Genomic DNA, 20,605 nt, shown 5'->3' with positions numbered 1-20,605 from the left:
CAGATACTGAATGGCAAAAGCCCTTAATAAAACCTATACATACCTACTGTTTCTTGCCCTTCTCCCAAAGTGCCTCTTGTGGAACCGGTCAAGCACCATTGATCCACTCACTTGGATCTCCTGTCCTGCTGTCTCTCCAGCTCTTCTGGCCAGGTCCACCCCCATCTTTTCTCTCCCCATCTCACCTTGGTGTGTAGGTCAGTTCAGCCGTGATCTGGTTTCTCTAGTCTTCTATCCTCAAATCCATCTCCTCATTTGGCAAAGAAGATGTCCTTCAATGTGAGAATCCACTCGCCTCCTAAGGAAGTGGGAGTGTGAATAACACTTAGATGGTGAAGAATCAGCCTGCAATGCAGGAGGCCAGGGTTTGATCCCTAGGTGGGAAAGATCCCCTGGAGAAGGGAATGGCTGCACCCTCCAGAATGCTTGCCTGGAGAGTTCCTTGGACAGAGGAGGCTGGTGGGCTACAGTCCATGGTAGCAAAGAGTCAGACACAACTGAGCAACTAACACTTTTACTTTTCGTACACTTATTACTGGTGTGTGTGTACACACATGCACACCACACTGTGGAGGGTGATACGGAAGAAGGCTTATGCCTACATCTCTGGAGTCGGGCAGATATGGGCTGAAATCCAAGCTCAGCCCTCTACCAGCTGTGTCACTCTTCCATCTCCATGTCTCAGTCATGTTATCTATAAAATGATATAGGATGAGTATGGACTCCACAGTGCACAGCATTGATTTATTGTAATTCTAGAAGGATCATGAGAATAAGTTGAGAAAACTATCGTGGTTCTGGGGTAGGGGTGTTGTAGCCGCGCATTCCGGGAAACAAACTCACTCAGGACAATGCAAATAGTGGAGTGCAGTTTATTACACCAGCGGGCCCAAGGCAGAGTCTCCTCTTAGCCAAGGACCCTGACCAGTTTTTGTGAAAACCTTATATAACCTAAGTGTACGTGCTCAAACCCATCTCCCTAAATTCTCTGAAACTAGTCTGAACAAAGGAAAAGAAAGATACAATCAAAGTTAACCCATGAATCGTATGCCTTAAACCCATGATTCGTATGCCTTAAGCCTAGGTAGCTACCAGTGGACAATTATCAATAGGCCTGTGGTCATACCCCAATAAGCATAATAGAATTTATGATTCTATTCGGTTGCACAGATAATTAGGGTATTTTTTTAGGCGATAGAGAGTCTAGGTACGAGCCCTGGGGCTCTTCTATCTGGGGGGTCTGATTTCCAGTTTGTTTGTCGTTTCCATAGATACAGGGCACGCAGCTCCAAGTCCACGGTCCAGCCCAAGATGGAGTCCTGCTTTCAAGATGGAAACTGTTTTGTCTGTTTCCTCCTTCAGGGGTTTCTCTGTTTTATAATTCTTGGCTTTTGCTCTGCTCAGAGTACCATGGCATTGGCATTCATTCTGCATTGCCGTTGGTACATTTTACTTACATGTTTGGCTTATTTTTACAAAGAAATGGTGAACTCCATGTGGTCACAGCCCATGACTCCTGTGACATCTAACACAGCCTGGGCACAAAAGCGCTGAATAAGTAAATACGTTGATTGATTGATCAATGTAACACGTAGTAGAATTGGGGCTGGTATCCCTAATGAGATATCTGAATGTGATTAATGTTCGAGGAATGATGTGAATTTGGCCAGACCTTTCATTAATCTGTGGATTCGGCAGTGGATAGGGAAAAAAACATCTTGTAATCTGCTTCTTCATGTCCCACAGGAAAGCACTCTTTCTTATGGCCCCTAGTTTTCCATGTTGTGGTGTTGCCAACCACTCAAAGGAGTATTTGATGTAAAATCAAGACCCACTTGTAGAAATCCATGCGATTATCTCCACTTTGTGTTTTTCTAATCTTGATTTAGTGAACACAGAATGACGCAGCCTAGCAACGTGAAAAGAGCCTCAGGCTTCAAGTCAGAAGTTTGGAGGTTGGCTGTGAGCCTTACCTTTTGGTAGCAAGGTGACCTAGTGGGGCCTGTCTGGGCCTTAGGGCCCCTGAATTCTAACATGGGGATGTATTGATAATTAGACCTCCCTGACATGCTTGTGCTCCCGCCAAATGAGATTCAGTCCAGTGATGAAAACGAATGGCACAAAGCAGAATGCTCTACAAATATGAGTTGTGACATGGGTGCCAGGTACCAAGAGGCGGTCAAATGGGAACAGGACATAATGTCTTCCCTCACTGTGTAAGATACCCTCTTCTAGTAATCCCCTCAGCAGCTGATAAGTGCAACAGGAGAGCTACAGAGAGCCCTGAGAATCAGAGGAAGAAAGACTGGATTCCAGCTGGGAAATCTGGATCAGGGAGGATTCTTTAAGGAGGTAGCTTTTGATGTAAGGCAGTGTGAATTTCCTTAATGCTGGTATTTCTAAGGATCTGGGTCAGGATGAATCCCTCCAGGAAATTGGTCCTAAACTAGCTATTCTTTGGAGAGGCTCTGCAGTAGACTCTTTAGACTCGTTCAGGGTTGCACAGGGTAGTGGACATAAATTTAAAGACCCAAGTTCAAATCCAGGCTCTGCTGCTTTGAAGCTGAGCGACCTTATGCATATCATCAACTTCATCAGTAAAGCGGGGCTGTACAGTATCTCTCCACCAAGGTTGCTGTGCATGAGGGCAGACAGTGCATAACAAGAGCACCAAGTCTGACTTTTCAACAGTGATGCTTCTGCTGGTGGAGGACAGGACAGGAATGACACAGACAGTATAATGGGGAAGCTCCAAGAAATGGCAGTTGGCATTTTACAAGTATTCATGGCTCTCTTGGGGAAGTGGTGATGTTTTCTGAAGAAAACAGGTTGACAGATGGTTTAAATCCATCCACTGCTGTCCCCAAATTCACTCAGGAGGGATGCAAATCCCATGTCAGGGAAGTAAGGCTGTTATATCCAGCAGCCCACGTTATCTCCAAGTCTGCCTAGAAATCCCACATCTCAAACATATCCCTGCTTCTCTAGAAAATTAATGGCTTTGTTTGCCTCGCCCGTTTAAGTTCTTTAAAATACTGTGAACATATCAATAAAATTAGTCATTCTCTAAGCAACTATGTGCACCTGCCATTTATCCCATGCGGCTGAAGACACGTCTGTCCTATAGCTCTGCCCGTCCATTCCTTGCTTCTCTTCTCATATTCCATACTGCCTCTAACCTTTCAGTCTGCAGACAACTATAACCCCACAGGGTCTATGTAGCTTCTGCCCCAGCGGCAAATGTTAATGCCCTACACAGTCTATAGACTGGGCATGTCTGGATCATCAGCTTGGTTTCCGTACTAATGCTGCCATAAAAGCTGTAGACTAAGTGGTTTATGAAAAACAGAAGCTTATTTCTCACCAGTCTGGAAGCTGCAAAGTCCAAGATTAAGACGCTGACAGATTTTGTGGCTGTTCATAGATGGTCAGCTTGCTGTGTCCTCATGTGTAGGATGAGAGTGCTCTCTGGGGTCTCTTGGGTAAGAGCACTAGTCTCCTCATGAGGGCTCCACCCCCCTGACCTAATCATCTCCCAAAGGTCCCACCTCCAAATACCGTCACAGTGGGGATTAGGTTTCAACATATGAATTACAGGGGGATACAGAAACTCAGTTTATAGCAATTTGTTAGTGAAAATACTTCTAAAATCTTTGAGTTCCTGGATACATAAACAGGTCGATCATAACATCTTATTCATTGTTCTCATAAAATAATTTACAGATAACGTGAAAACATTTTACTATCTTATCTCATTTACTTTCTGTAAGAGAAGAGTAACTGTTATTTCCATTTTATAGAAAAATAACCTTGAAACTCCAACAGACTACTTACTATGCCTAAAATTGCATGTCTGATACATGATTGAGCTGAAACTAGAATCACTAATGTTACAGATACAGGTACCTTTTACCTTTCTTCTTCCTTCTCCTCTCCCACTCTTTTGTTTTAATTTTCTGAAATTATAGAATGTTATATTAAAGAGGCTGGTGTCTGGATTGGGAATATTTTAGCCAGTTAATTGACCTCATAATATCTACCAGTATAAAGGAAATAGCCTATGTAATATCTCAAAGAGAAAAACTTTTATATAAGTATAGGAAGACTATATAAGCTTGACTCCTTGCAATATCTTTTCTAGCCCTTTCTCAGTCTGTCTTTTATGAAACCATACTACACTCACAGTGTACAAGGAACAGGGACATTTGTGAAAGCGGAAGTCGGGCTCTTTTGATAGTAAGTTGTAATATTTGTCTTTAAGGTTTCCCTAAGTAGTGTTTCCTTTTTCTGTGAAGCTGTGGCATCCTGATTTGGAACACTCAATGTAGACTATCTGAGTTTTAGGTTTTTTTTTTAATCTATTACTTTATTAACTGGGAGTATTCAAATGCTCCCAAATTTTGTACTCCAGGATAACAATTCAAATCCATATCAATTTGATTTATTGATGCACTTACCATCTTTGCCTTTTCATCCACCAACAAAACTAGGAGAGGAAAGGCAACGAACTTCCATTTTTATGGGTAAAGTAGACATCCCAAGAACTTCTTTCTCTCCTTTTAAGTCATAAAAACTAGAACATGAAGACAAGATTTGTAACCATTCATGGTCAAATCTCTGGCACAAAACACATTGGGTTTGCAGTCTCTGTAAGTGAATCTTCTCCACAAAGTCATCCTTGCTGACGGCAACAAGAATTTCAGTCCTCTATCCTCGGTTGATTTTGACCAGGACACCACTTGGCTACCTCAGCACTTCCTGAAGCCTCCAGTTTGCATGTCAACTGTCACCATGGTCAGTCACGATAAACCCTCTGATATATTAGCTGATACAGGCCTCTATTTCAGCAGGGACAGGTAATATGCACTGAGTACTTAGCATGTGCCAGGTTTAAGGTTAAACTCTTTACATGGCATGGTGGATTCAATCCTCATGATAACATATCAAGAAAGTTCCAGAAAAACATCTACTTCTGCTTTATTGATGATGCCAAAGCCTTTGTGTGGATCACAACAAACTGTGGAAAATTCTTCAAGAGATGGTGATACCAGACTACCTGACCTGCCTCCTGAGAAACTTGTATGCAGGTCAGGAAGCAACAGTTAGAACCAGACATGGAACAACAGACTGGTTCCAAATTGGGAAAGGAGTACGTCAAGGCTGTATATGGTCACCCTGCTTATTTAACTTACGTGCAGAGTACATCATGCAAAATGCTGAGCTGGATGAAGCACAAGCTGGAATCAAGTTTGCCAGGAGAAATATCAATAACCTCAGATATGCAGATGACACCACCCTTATGGCAGAAAGTGAAGAAGAACTAAGGAGCCTCTTGATGAAAGTGAAAGAGGAGAGTGAAAAAGTTGGCTTAAAGCTCAACATTCAGAACACTAAGATTATGGCATCTGGTCCCATCACTTCATGGCAAATAGATGGGGAAACAGTGGAAACAGTGACAGACTGTTTTTTGGGGCTCCAAAATCACTGCAGATGGTGATTGCAGCCATGAAATTAAAAGACACTTGCTCCTTGGAAGAAAAGTTATGACCAACCTAGACAGCATATTGAAAAGCAGAGACATTACTTTGCCAACAAATGTCCATCTAGTCAAAGCTATGTTTTTTCTGGTAGTCATGTATGGATGTGAGAGTTGGACCATAAGGAAAGCTGAGTGCCAAAGAATTGATGCTTTTGAAGTGTGTTGTTGCAGAAGACTCTTGAGAGTTCTTTGGACTGCAAGACGATCAAACCAGTCAATCCTGAAGGAAATTAGTCCTGAATATTCATTGGCAGGACTGATGCTGAAGCTGAAACTTCAATTCCTGATGCAAAGAACTAACTCATTGGAAAAGACTCTGATGCTGGGGAAGACTGATGGCAGGAGGAGAAGAGGACAACAGAGAATGAGATGGTTGGATGGCATCACTGACTCAATGGACATGAGTTCGAATAAGCTCTGGAAGTTGGTGATGGGCAGGAAAGCCTGGCATGCTGCAGTCCATGGGGTCTCAAAGAGTCAGACATGACTGAGTGACTGAAATGAACTGAACATTAATATCTCCATTTTCCAGAAGAAGAAATTAGGAAGGTTAAATTACCTGTTCCAGGTCACTAAACCAGCATATGACAGAAGCAGGATTCAACACATGTCTGAGATCCCAACTGATGTACTATAACGCTTAACAATCAGAAGAGTCTTCCTTAAAAATAGATAATTGAAAGCTTATCAAGTCGAACCCCGTTACTGTATTTGAAAAACAATCTCAGAGAGCTAAGCCTCCTGATTCTTATTGTAGTGTTGTGTGTGGTCTAGACATGGTCTTGTAACATGCTTTTCTAACCCATCCCCTGTTCTGCACTTTGCTAGCATTCCCCATAGCTGGTGAAGGCTCCAAGAAGTCTCTTGGAAGGGCTTGTGATTGGGCAGTTGATTTGTCAGTAGTTTTTGGCCAGTTATGTGGTGGACATGCCTTTCCTCCAGCACTGCCCCTCCACATGCATGAGTGTACACACACTCATACACAGAGCAATACTGGTTTCACATCGACTGTCTTATCCCAAATCTATTCTTGATGAAGCTATTTTTGGGGCAACGTTAGGGCCCCCATAAAAATTTTTTATGAACATTCAAAAATGTCCAGACTCAGCAGGAGTGTTGTTAGGCATTAGATCCACTCCTTCTAGAAACAGGCAGATAAAACTGCATATTTCATCAGTAGCCCAGAGCCTCCAGGACACAAAACAAGCAAACACCAGTTTGACAAACATTAAATTCAACATCAAACAGTCTAGCAGGGGAGATGACTTGCTGATAGGTGTCGTGTTGTTCCAAATGCCATACCCAGTTCTGGTTCAGACACACAGTGCAGTGCCTTAGCAGAAAGCTTTCAGAAAATGAGCTCAAGGTGACAGAGGTGATGTAACCTACCATGTAGAAGCTCCCAGGCCATCCTGACACATAGAGCCACAGCCTAATGAGACCAGAGGCTACTTATTGACTCTTGTGACCTGGTAGTCAGAAACCTGTTTCTTTGTTCTTGAAGAAGAAATATGATCTTTAAAGGAATTATGTAGGAGGAGAAGAAGAGAAAGGTCTAACAACATCAAAATGTATTTTAAATAATCTGAATAGAATTAATGAACAAAGAAATTGGAAAAGTTAATTGTGCATCCTAACAACTCCACTGTCCCCTTTCATTTTTTAAGAAGGAGGAAATAATGCAAAGGCTGCAAGAGAAATAAGTAATGTATGCCCATAAAGGTGACCATTTCTCTTGTCTTAGATTCTTCACATCATCCTGGACCTAGCAAGGTCCTCTAGCTGGAGAAACTTCTAAATGTCAACTCCTATGAAGGTGACAGCTCTTGTGTAAGCTGAATTTATTTCCATTATAATCCCTCTCTGTTCACCAATTCCAATAGCAACACCATTGACTCCTATGCAACAATAGAACCTTGATTTCTCAGGGATAGGGAACTGACATGAAAGATCTGCCTTGTTGGTGGGTATTTTAACCAGGAAATTGGGAGTTGAGTGACCAGAATTCATTCCTTTCCATGGAGAGGTATGGAAACCCCACATAGTCTGAGGGACCAGAATAAGGTTTGCAGTCACATAAACTCCAATACTTTGGCCACCTCATGCGAAGAGTTGACTCATTGGAAAAGACCCTAATGCTGGGAAGGATTGGGGGCAGAAGGAGAAGGGGACGACAGAGGATGAGAGGGTTGGATGGCATCACTGACTCGATGGACATGGGTTTGGGTAAACTCCGGGAGTTGGTGATGGACAGGGAGGCCTGGCATGCTGCGATTCTTGGGGTCGCAAAGAGTCGGACACGACTGAGCGACTGAACTGAACTGAACTGAAACTTGGGTTCAAATTCCAGTTCCAGCATTTGCTTGCTGTGTGTCTTTGAGCGTATGGTATAAATTCCCCATGCCTCAGTTTCTCACCTGATTATAAATTGGAAAGCTGGTTCATACGGAATAGTGCTTGGCATATAATAAATGCTCAAAAAATTTATTAATACTTTTACCTTGTAAGGGTACTAATAATGGTTTTAACAATAATAACAGTAATAGTAATATTTATTGTGGATATTGAATAGTAAAATAAATCTGAAGCACTCATTACATGGTAGATATTTGAACATGTTAGTTGCTACTTCTCTTCTCAGAAGCCGTATGTCCACTTATGAATTCTAGAAACATTACAAATTTTCTTCTCTCTGTGACAGAAAAAGGTTCAATATGACTCAAGGCCTTCTGGTTCCAATTTTGAGGGGCAGATTTCTCTCTCTCCTCCAAGACAAGTCATCATCCAGAAGCAAGGAGAAATGGAAAAAATAAAGGATATGTCGGTTTAGACTTGGTTACAGCAGGCATGGGAACAAGTCAGAAGAGACAGCTGTGTTTAATGGCCAATGCATTTGTCCAAAGGAATCATTTTCACTGGCCAGGAGCCCAATTAAACCTGTAAAATGGAAATCCAGAAAATCAGATTAACGAGCCAGTCATTAGTGAGGAAAAGACCCAGCTAATTCTGTGTTTAGCATGACAGATGGGCCCAGAGCAAATAATTGGATGACATTCATCAAATGTAAAATAAAAGGTGTCACTGAAAGGGAAAGTGGTAATAATCTCTGGGATTTACAGTGCCAGCAAATTTGCTTGTAAGGAAGAGAAAAGTTCATCAAAGTAGATTAATAGTCGCTAAACTTTATTCCTTCCTTGTGTGATTGCCAGAGAACTACACAAATAATAGCGGAGAGGCAGCAAATGCACTAGGCTAGTATCATTCAGTGCTGGGAGGACTCTGCTCCCTAGGGGAAGCGCTAGAGCTTCTGTGTGGAGGTGAGTCCCTAGGACCAGCAGGGACTGGGCAGGGATGGCGGGTGCTTCTCTGTAGCCACTGTTAGTCACTAAACAACAGAGAAAATCGAATCTGAAGGCTCTCCGGTTAAGTGAATGGATCACACTTCATTGTTCAGTTGGTCAGTTACGTACTGACCTCCTGCCCTATGCCTGACATTTTTGGGGATGTGTTTATTCCTAGGTATATGTTCAAGCATAGGCTGGAATTGTGCATGGCTGGGTCAATGAAGGGCTGTGTGTTGTTGGACAAATTAGTGACCTCTTAGCCTCTATTTCCTGACCTATAGAGGCTATATCCTCTATGGGTCAGGAATATATAATATAATGTATATGTGTGTGTGTGTGTGTGTGTGTGTGTGTGTGTGTGTGTATGTATATATGTAAATGAAGTATGGTTTAGAAACTGCTTACTGTAGCATCTTCCATGTTATAAGTTTTCACTGCATGGTAATTATTGCTCTTCTTATTTTTATTAACTCATCTCTTCTCTTCTAAGAAGACATCATTTTTAAGATGCAGCATCAATGCCATGACATATTTTCTGGGAATGTAAACATAAACACACACGTAATTACAGAGATTTAAAAGAACATGTTTTAAAGACATTGGAATCAAGGATATGTAGTGCTGAAATTACAATACAGCTGTTGACATGAAGAAGATGAATAGAGGATTTGTCAGTCACAGGAGGAGGAGAGCAGGTTTAGAGCCAAACTTTACTAGGTTCATGCTTGTCTTATCTTGGGCAAGTCATTCCATAGACTCTGAAGGGTTGTCAGTGGGGTTAAACTATTAATAGATGATTTATATAAGGGCTATGTGTGGTTCTGAAGCATGGAAGATGAACCCAATTGATGACAATTTTATCATTATTTTTATCGTCATGCATCCACTGATTGCCTGCCATGAGACCAGCCTTATTTAGGAATTAAGAAATTATAACCTTATAATAAGACATGGAGGGATCACTATACCTATAGTACACCACAGGAGTAAATGTTGAAAGTGCTATAGAAATGGAAATAACAAAATTCAGGAATTAAGAGGAGGGAGAAGTTACAATGATGCTGTCCACACCAAGGCCCGTGAACTCCTGGGCCTTGCATGAGGTGTGAAGCCTCAGGTTGGTTTCTGCAATACAGCCAGTGGCATGACTGGGACAGAGGAAGGGCTGCAGGAGCCAGCTGGGTGTCTCTGGGGGATGCTGTGATGTCAGAGGTAGCAGATAGCCTCTGCGCTCCTTGGGCTTTGTGCAGCTGTTTAATACTTTAGATTATTTCATGGTATTTCTGAAGTGTAGTTCCATCTTTATGATATACTTAAGTGCAAACTCTCCCTGGTGGTATGTGTGAGCTTAACAGAGAGAGAGAGAGAGAAAGGGAGTCTGTGCTTGAATAGGGCTGTAACAGGCACAGCTGGGCTGAGTTCCAGAGTCAGTGGGACTGAACACACTCTCAAGTGGATCACTTTACTTTCCTTCAACCCTCGGTAATTTGAAAACCCCACCGGCCTTGGTCTGTGCTACTGATGAGAAGTCTGGTGGTGCTGTCATCTTGTTCCCTATGGAGGTGACTGGATCTCCTGGGGAAAGGTGTTTTTAGTTGCTGAGTTCTGGCCGGCATTAGTGCTGGGATTTGCCTCTTCTGATGCTGGGCTCATTCACTAAAGGTGAGGATGGTGAGGTTCAGGATGTCTTGTAGAGAACTGATTTTTAAGCAATTGATAGGTAACCAGAGGATGTATTCTGGGGTTTAAAAGCTTTATCACTAGGCAAATGGTCTTCTTGTGGGGATGATAAAAATGATTTAGAACTATAAGACGTGGTGGTAGTATAACACTGTGAATATGCTAAATGTCACTGAATTGTACACTTTAAAATGGTTAACTTTATCTTACATGAATTTCACCTTGGTTAAAAAAAAACAAAATTTTATCATCACTAAACACAAAATTCAGGAAAATAGGTGAGGAGCAGAGAGGCCCAGAGCTGTATGTCAGTTGGCATTAAAGTTCTGCTTCTGTGCTGCTCTAAGGGTGGTCCCCAGACCAGCAGCATCAACATCATCTGGAAACTTATTAGAAAAGGCCTTGGACCCCACCCAGACTGATTGAATCAGAGACTCCATGGACAGGGCCCAGCAGTCTGAGTTTTAACAAGCTTTCCAGGTGATTCTGGTGCATCCTGAAATTTCAAAACTACTGATTTGCTTTTTGGGTTTGCAGGTATGTTTGCATGTGTTGGTTTTACAATTAAAAGTAAAACCAAATTAAGCAAATAAATAGCAAATTAAAGAAGCAAATAATTGCCAGGATTAATGGTGACTGTTTAGAACCAAGGGTTACATTTTAACCAGATTCTATGCAATTGAGATTTATTTTAAAAAGAAAAAAAAAGTTCTATGCAACTCATTGATCTTAATCTGTCAGCATCCCACCTCTAAGCTGACATAGAACAACATAGATTCAGAACAGATGTCTTACCCAGAAAAAAAAAAAAGGTCTTGAAATACAAGACAAGAGTGATTCTAGTTAGAAAATAGAGATGTGAGTATAGCAGTGACCATCAGGCAGAAAGCTGGTCTCTCCTACCGATTTCCAGCCTAAGTCTTTGCACCCAGTTTCTTTCACAGTTCTGCCCTCACACTGACTCAAACAGCTGCTCCCCCTGGCAGCTCGTGGTGCCTGCTTTGTGGGCCTCCAATCTGCACAGGTTAAGGAGGAGCCATGGGAACCATGTCTCAGAGTGAGGAGCAATGGGTGGCTTTCTCTAGAAATGTAACCTCCTCCCACTCTCAGCAGCCGCTATGGATGGGCACCAGGGTTGGACCAGATTGGGGGACTGGCCTGTCTCCAGCAAGTGCTGGGGCCTTAGTGAGCACAGAGCCTGTGCCCCCAGTAATTGCCTCCTCAGCACAGAAGCTTGGTTGCTATTGTCTCCCTGCTATTTTCTCTGAACAGGCTATGTTGTCTTCTCCTGTGAATATTAATATCCCCTGAGTTAGGGTAATTGGACCAAGAGCAGCCATCTGCAGAGCTATGCAATTTGGCAGGCTTTCCAGCAAGTGCAGGCCAGCAACCATTTCTTGCTGTGGTTTCTGGGTTCCTCTAAGAATCTATCTTTCCTCTAGTGAGGTTTCAGACCTTGACATCATCAGTCATGAACTAGTAGAACTGAGATTCAGGCTTTGGATTTCTGATTTTCAAATCCAGAGTTCCTTCTTTGACTTTTGATGCCTTTAATTAACTTGTACATGGAAAGAATCAACAAGTATCTGCTCAGTGCATGGATTTGTAAAAATAAAGGGGAAAAAATTGTGCTCAGATGGGAAGTGAAATTAATTGGAAAGTAACAAGAGCTTTGAGTAATAGTAATTATCCAGATTCAGAAAAAAAGTTTGAGAATCATGTCATCATTGCAATGGATTAAAAACTGTTAAAAAAAAAAAGAATAGAATATGTAGATCATGAGTATAACCAATATCGATAGCTTCTCTGTTTTCTGTTAAAAATGTTTATTGTGTATGAATTCAGAGCATAGTGACCAAGTAGAGAGCCCCTGCTCCCCCAGATATCACCAGCCACGGGGAAAGACTGCTGGAATTGCTCAGTTATTATCTAAGTGCTGTGACAGGGGAGTAACTCAGGGTGCCATGGGATTGGAGGGTCAAAGGCAACAGGGAATATTCCCTTAAAGGATGTCACAAACCTACTGTGGTTATTGATGGAGAGGCTACTACTTTCCACCTTGCCCTGGATCTGTAGCCCCATCTGACCTTTCTGTGTTTCCCCATGATCCAGGTAACAACTGGTGGAAGAGCCAGCTACTACGTGTCCTACCGGAGAGAGGCCTTCGCTCAGATAAAGCTGCCCAAGTACTCACTGCCCAAGGTATTCATCACCTGCTGCCCTGGGTCCTGCCAGACAAAGCGGCAGGGAGAGGCTGTCTTGTTGGGCTGCAGAAGGTTTGATCTCTTTCTGGGAGACAGCAGGCATTCAGCCTGACTTACCACTGGGGGTTTGGCCTCTGCTAATGTCAGTGAATCTGGTTTCTGTGTTCCCCTCCCAGCAGGATACCCAGGCAAGAGTTTTGATTTCCTATGACTCAAACATACAGTACAACCTTGGGTCATTTCCCAGGACTGGTAGTGAAAGGAACACTAGCTTTTGAATATCTTCTGTGGGTCTCTTCTGTGGGTCACTGTCTGAGAGAGAGAGAGAGAGAGAGAGAGAGAGAGAGAGACTGTAGCTGATGGGTACATCTGCAACTGTGATCCTATACAATGGTCCTATAAAGTCAATCACAGATGTTACAGAAAATGAGAAATTAATGCCCGTGGCCCCTGGGGCTACATATACTTACATATATGTAAGGTGCACGGGTGAGTCCCATGTCTTTCAGGCTTCTCTCTACATTTTAATGCTAAATATAAATGCACTACTTGTACTTCCACTCCCTTCGGCCATTATGAGTAATTAAAAAGGAATAGTTTACTATAATGTTAATATCGAATCATGGCATTTTAATTCCTGTTTTGGAAAATAATGGCACTTACTCTGTGGACCTCATCCCTTATGAACAGTGGCTTCTGGGAGGAGACGGATCTTAGAACCTCAGTGTGGACATGGGCAGTCTTTAACTGCATCACGTATTGAGGCTGCAAAGAAGCAAAGTCTCAGGTTGGACATATATCAAATGTAAAGTTACAAAGACTTAGATCTCCAAGCCGGTGCTAGGAAGCATATCATGAACAGTGAAATGAGTACAAAGGTAGAAGGGATTATGGGATAAGAAGGTAGATAACCATCTACCCCTAGTTGCTTTTATCCATTTATTTATTCATATAATCATGCACATATTCATTCATTTTTTTCCTTCCTTTATTCACCCATTGATCTTGTGTTTCTTCCATTTAGGTTTTTACTCAGCGCCATGCATCAAACTAAGCTTTGTGGTTAGAGTGGTAAATAAGACATAAACTTCCCTACCTTCATAAAGCTTGTATTCTGGTAGAGATGGTAAAGAAGCAATTGTGGGTATGAAGGGTGTTATAGGCACAGAAGTTCAAGGTGCATTGTGACATGATAGTTGAAGCTCACCAAATATGGGTAGTGAGGGCTAGTTTTCTAAAGAAAGTGATGCTTAAGATGATTTAAGGAAGATGAGGAGTTAACCCTGCAAGTAAGTGTTCAAGAAGCTGGTAGAAAATACGTACACTGGCCCTATTTTAAGAGAAGGCTTCCCAGGTGGCGCTAATGGTGAAGAGCCTGCCTGCCAATGCAGGAGATGTAAGAGATGTAGGTTCGATCCCTGGTTTGGGAAGATCCTATGGAGGAGGAAATGGCAACCCACTCCAGTATTCTTGCCTAGAGAATCCAGTGAACAGAGGAGCCTGGTGGGCTACAGTTCATAGGGTTAAAAGAATCGGACACAACTGAAGCGACTTAGCATGCACACATGCATGCACATGATTTATTTAACTAGAAGGCCATGTCAAGGGACGGGGTTGCACAGAAGAGGTGGAGACATTGGCAGGGATCGTAGTAAGTAGCCCCAGGGGCCACAGGCATTAATCTCTCACTTTCTGTAACGTCTCTGTGATTGACTTTATAGGACCATTATATAGGATCATGGTTGCAGGATGTACCCATCAGCTATTCTAAACCCAAGCAGTAAAGAGGAACCCTGCTTGCAGAACATGAAGAAGAGGAAGTTGATGATCATGAGAATGACCTTTAGCAGCAATCTGGTGATTTCCGTGTATTGGCCCAGGAAAAGAGTTTCAGGAACTTTCTAAACCACATTCTCTGTGTAGCACCTATTTTGTTTCTTTATGCATGTGTATTGTATGTATTTTTAACCTTCTCAGGAAAACAAACAGTTTGCTCCCCTGGGCAGTATGGCTGCAGGTGGGAACAAATGAAGCCCAGCATCGATCACAACCCTAGAACACTCCATTAATGATTAGCAGCCCCATGGCAATTTACTGCAACGGACTACCATCCACGCGGCTCCTCTGATAGAACTTCATCCAGAGGAGCTTCTCATTAATATGAGGGCTGCTGTGAAAATAGCTGGATGGTTATTGATCCCCTTTATTAGTCGGCACTGACCCGAATTTTTGCAACCTCGGACTAGGATGTGAGGACAGAGTAGGTGGAAGGAGATTGGTTCTTTCCACTGTTTAAAAATTGAAATGGCTTTTAAACAAGTTGTTGCCATTCCATGTAGTGCCACAGCTGCTGCCGTGCATCTTGCTTACATACAAAAACACAGAAAAGCTCCCTGTCGTCATTGCCCTCACACTTCTACTCCCAGTCTGTTCAGAATATGCTCTCCTGGGGCACTCCTTGGCTTTGGAGTGTTTTGCAGGGAAGGAAATAAAGGCCATTAATAATGAGCAGCATTACTAGGGGCAGCGACCTTGTGCTGAGTCCTCCATAACCCAGCCCCTGGGCATCAAGTTGGCACTCTCAGGCCAGTGTCATGAAAAGCACGCACCAGCATTGGAGCCAGATGATGGGAGCCCTGGCAGCCTCAGGAAAAGACAATGGAGCTCATGAAAAGAATGAACAGAAACCAGGGCTTTCATTCCAGCTCTGCCACCTGCTCATCTATGAGCCCAGATCTTCTCATCTGTGAAATGGGTATCATAATACCATGTGGCAAAGTTCTGAGGCTGCAGCGAATGGCTTGTTGTTGATAAAGCATAAAGTGCTGGGAAAGTCTAAGCAACACCTGTGATCAGGGGAAGTACTACTGATGCTCTTAACCTGCCAAGTGAGTTCCTGGTGGGGTCATATCCCAGGCTTCCCTTGCTTTCAGAGTTGCTTGCCTCACTGGACCACTCTGAGTCTCATAGACCTCCACTTGTCTCTTAGATTCTGGACTTATTCTTGACTTCCTATTCTAACAGTCATTTCTGCAAGAGAAAAAATTGGTTTTTGCTGGTTTATTTTTATGTGGAACTCAGTTCATTGAGGGAGAAGGCAATGGCAACCCACTCCAGTACTCTTGCCTGGAAAATCCCATGGACAGAGGAGCCTGGTAGGCTGCAGTCCATGGGGTCGTGAAGAGTTGGACACAACTGAGCAACTTCACTTTCACTTTTCACTTTCATGCATTGGAGAAGAAAATGGCAGCCCACTCCAGTATTCTTGCCTGGAGAATCCCAGGGATGGAGGAGCCTGGTAGGCTGCCATCTATGGGGTCGCACAGAGTCGGACACTTCTGAAGCGACTTGGCGGCAGCAGCAGCAGCAGCAGCAGCAGCAGCAGCAGTTCATTGATGACAATGTTGAACTTGACTTGTGCTCCAAGTTCCTGGAAAACAGCAACATTTAGGAAATCCTCCTACCCTTTTGTGTTCCTGAACATGGTTTACTGCAAACCCCCCACCCCTGCCTTCTCTTAAATGTCCCTTGTGTTTACCTTTGGCAAGACCAGATTCCTGTCCTTTTTCTCATAAATGATTAGCTGAACCATTTGTCCCCACCGACCAATCTGGATAAAATGCTTGTTAATTCAACTGGACCAAACTTAAGTCTGACTCTTTTTCTGAGAATCACCTGACCTTAAGGAAAGCAATTTCCTGTCTACCTTATTCACCTCACTCCCCGCAGTTCATTCCAGCCTTGCTTTAGTTCTCCTTTTCTGCCCTCACTCTGGGGGTGCTTGCAGATATTTTGATTAGAGTGCTTTCCCTATTACAATAGTTTTTTCAAATAAAATCTCTCCTTACCTGAGCCTGGGTTTGTTTCTGACAGTAGAAACCCCACTGTTTTTTTCTAGTTTCCTTTCCTGGATCCCCTTCCCTTGACACCCTTAAAATGTTGACGTTCCTGAGTTCTGCTCACATAAATCCCACGGTTAGTCCCACTTTGAATAATGAAAGAGGAGGGGGGAAATAAGTTTCAGGTTATTTATTGTAATGATAGTGATGTTAACCGTTTCCTTGATTTCCTTAGGAATGTTTTCCTTAATGTTTGCATTTGCCCAAATGCTGATTTAGCCTTCCTTGCTGTGTCACAGCCTTATTTCCTAAAGAGTCATCTGTAGTTCTAACCTCTTTTCTCACTCTCACTCATTCTTGAACTTGCTGCTAGTTTTCCTCAGCTCTCCCACAACCATCTCTCCACTATTCCACTAAAAATCTGTTAGCCCTTGTTACTGCCTACATGCCAAATCCAACCAGACATCTCCATATCTTTATCTTTTGTTCTTTTTTTAAACCTCTGTGGAGCATTTGACACTGGTGGGAGAAAATTAATACTGGGTGTGTAGATTTCCTTTGGCAGTGTTTTTTTTCCCCTCATTTCCTTTCCTGGATCCTCTTGCCTTGCTATCCTTAAAATGTTGATGTTCCTGAGTTCTCCTTGCATCCTTCATGGTTCCTGAGTGACCTCACTTCTTCTCTTCATACCAATGAGCTCTATATCCTCAGATCCTATGCTCCTCTGTGCATTAAATTCTGAACTGCATTGTTAACTCCCTGTTAGAGGTACATCCCCTTAACGGTCCCATTTAACAACTGAGCTCAGAGTCTCTCCCTTTGGTCCCTTATGTCTCCTCCTTCTCACATGTTTACTGATTTATTCCATTTACTTAGTAAGCTTTTGTTGGATGTCTACCACATGCTATATACTCTGGTAAGTGCTAAAAATAAATAAGCGAGACATAGCTTCCGCTCTCTGGGAGCTTAGAGTCTAATGAGAGAGGCAGACATCACATAAATAATTATAGGAGTGATTATTAATCTTGATTGTAATGAGTACTCTAAGAAAAAATAGAAAATTTTGTAATTCAGATATCTGAGATATTAAAGATATGCCCTTCTGCCTTACCCCCTGTAGATGCCACCTCCTTACTACCTCACCAGTTCATTCCATAGGGTTCTTATAGGGAATCTACTTCCTCAGTTCAGCCCTTGTGCACTCCTGCCTAGATGGTTGCCATGACCTTTTAAACCTTCTCCTTGCCTCTAGCATTGCCCCATTTAAATCCACTCTTCGCAGTGCTTCCACACTGAGTATTATCATGTAAAGAACTTGATCATCTTAAACAAAATCTGTGCATTAACCAACTCTAACCCTCTCCTTCTGCTTCAAATCTTGTGTCAACTTTGTACCCTCTTCAGGGTAGAACTTCACTGTACCATACAGAACCCCTTGTAATGTGACCACGTCTCTAGCCTCATCTTTCTCAGAGGAAAATTACCTTCAGGCTCTTCTAGGTTCCATACATTCCCTTGAATGCTCCATCCTCTCCCTCACCTCTAAGCCTTTATACTCCTTTCACCATTTTCAGGATGTCTATTATAGTCCTTAGCCGAGTTCACAAAAGGCTACACAAGTTTGTGATGTCTCCACCACCAAGTGGGCATCTTCTTGAAGTCAGGTCCTATGTTTTGTTCTTCTCTGTATTTATATATGGTGTTTGGCACAAGAATGAAGTTATATTGGGCCCAGATTAAATAAAATGTTTCAATAACACAGAGGTATTTTTATTATTGTTCACCTAGGAAGTTGTAAGTTTAGATTTTTCAAAAAGCAACTATGATTCTTCCTAGTGACTGTATTTGGAGGGTGTAGGGGGAGTGTTATTTATAATCATTTAAATAAGGAAGTGACACATGCTTGGAAATTAGATTGGGGTAGCAAGATGAAAGAAATAAGTTTTATTGTCATTCAGATTCCTATTGGATCAATTTTAAGTAACAATGCTTTTTTGTTGTTGTTTTTCTGGAAGACTTAATATTCTGATTCTTGGTTGACCCCTGTTCAACTTTAAGACTTGTTAGGAGAGAGGACACATCGTTCAGAGTTTTTCAAAAATTGACGCCCCTGATTGCATGCACCAGCATCATCTGGAGGGTTGTTCAGGTGGTAGAACCCAAGGTTTCACACCAGACACTCCGAATCGGAATCTCAGGCATTGGGTCCCACGAGTCTGCATGCTATCAGGAGCTCCAGGTCATACTGATGCACTCTGCATTATACACCCATTGGTAAGGAGTTTAACTTCTCTAGGTAGTCTTAGGCTCAAACCTTAGTAACATAATTTACTAGCTAAGTGACTTTGATTAGCTAAGGAATTCTCAAGCAGAAATCCCATAACTCGATATACTAGAGAGTAGTCTCTCATTCTAGAGCCTGGAATTCCTGCTCACCAGGTGACACAGTCCCAGTGTAGGTCTAAACGAAGCTACACTCACAGCAAATCTGGCTGCTTCTAATCCTGACCATGCCCCAGTGTTTTAAGTTGCTCCCCCCCCCCACTTCTTTTACATTAGTTTAGTCTAAAATAACTTAGCTCATTCATTTTTATGACCAAAACATCTGGGGAAAGCCAAGCATTTCTATTGCATTTTTAACAGGGTAAGTGAATTTAATCCAAATTTCCTGCAGCTGCTATTTCCCCTCCTACTGGGTTCCTGGGCTTTCATTCCACACCAACACAACATGACTTCATCAGATGGTTTTTAAGAGTAAGCCTCATTTCCATTTTCAAGTACCTCAGCAGGAACCTGCAGTTCTACAAGGTGTGTAAACACAAACGGGCAGAGCAAGTGAGGTCTTCGTCAAGGTGACCTCGGAAGTCCAAGGCCAGAGGCTTAGGTTTCATAGAGCATCTCCAATAAAAGATCCAGAACTCGCTTTCTTACTTTTCCCACCTCCCAGCTGTCCAAATCAAATGACTTTGCCTCCCTTAAAAATCAGCTCAGAGGAGCTCTCCATGGTTCTGATATTACAGACATGGCTGCTCCTGTGTTATGTTGAAACCATTTCTGGGAAAGTTTGGTCAAATAAGGTAAAGGCTAGATACCCCCTACTTGTTTACTTACTGTCACTTCACTTGCCTGAGTCCCTGTCACCAGTGCTTTCCACATCAGTGAGAAGGATGCCTCTCTTTTGCTTTTCCAGCATGCTATTACTCCTTGGCATATACACTTGTATATTAATAGTTATTCATTTTAAAAATTACTCTTGTTTTGTCAAATGTTTATCCAGGTCAACATTTCCTCCTGGCAGTATAAGTTATTTAGGTAATGACTTGAGTTTGTGATAATATTTGTACAGTTCCTAGCCACATATGCAAACTGGGTTTTGAAAACTATTTTGAATTCTGAACTATTAGAAATGATTTTAGAAATGATCCAGTCATTTCTAAATAGAATTAGGAATTAGGAATACAAATTAAAGTGGCTTCAAGGATCAAGAAGGTAACATTAATATATAAAGGCAGATGATAGGAATCTTTGGGTATGCAAGGCTAAGACTTCAATGAGTACTGACTTCATCTAAAATATTGCATTTTCAGGTGTATGGTAGAGGCTTGGTCAAACCAAGGGCTTCCCTGGTGGCTTAGAGGTAAAGAATCCACCTGCCAATGCAGCAGATGTGGGTTCAATCCCTGGGTCAGGAAGATCTCCTGGTGAAGGAAATGGCAGCCCACTCCATATTTTTGTCTGTGAAATCCCATGAACAGAGGAGCCTGGAAGGCTTCAATCCATGGGGTTGTGAAAAAGTCAGATAGGACTTAGTGACTGAACAACAGCCACAATAATAGTCAAACCAAACAATTGTGATTCATATTCATTTCATGGGTCATTCATTTGCAACTTCTGATTTAGAGGTTATGTATACAACTAGTTAGAAGCTAACAATTAGGTTAGAGTCATGTGACAGAGGTTCAAAACATGATTTGGCTACTTATGAATTATGCAACCTGA

At 42.3% G+C, this 20,605-nt stretch overlaps 1 protein-coding gene across 5 annotated transcripts in view; it reads left to right on the top strand.

Annotated features, from left to right (window-relative positions):
• Positions 1–20,605, top strand: part of SORCS3 (sortilin related VPS10 domain containing receptor 3) — a 626,056-nt gene that overhangs the window by 487,709 nt on the left and 117,742 nt on the right. For all 5 annotated transcript variants that reach the window (XM_081543145.1, XM_081543168.1, XM_081543160.1 and 2 more), the window contains one exon: positions 12,676–12,765. In XM_081543145.1, the coding sequence (XP_081399271.1) occupies positions 12,676–12,765 (90 nt within the window). The remainder of the gene's footprint in view (positions 1–12,675; positions 12,766–20,605) is intronic.

The sequence above is a fragment of the Giraffa tippelskirchi genome, chromosome 2 (genome assembly GCF_054371585.1).
Source record: "Giraffa tippelskirchi isolate mGirTip1 chromosome 2, T2T-mGirTip1v1.2.pri, whole genome shotgun sequence".
NCBI lineage: Eukaryota > Metazoa > Chordata > Mammalia > Artiodactyla > Giraffidae > Giraffa > Giraffa tippelskirchi.
This window is presented reverse-complemented; position numbering and strand designations above follow the sequence as displayed.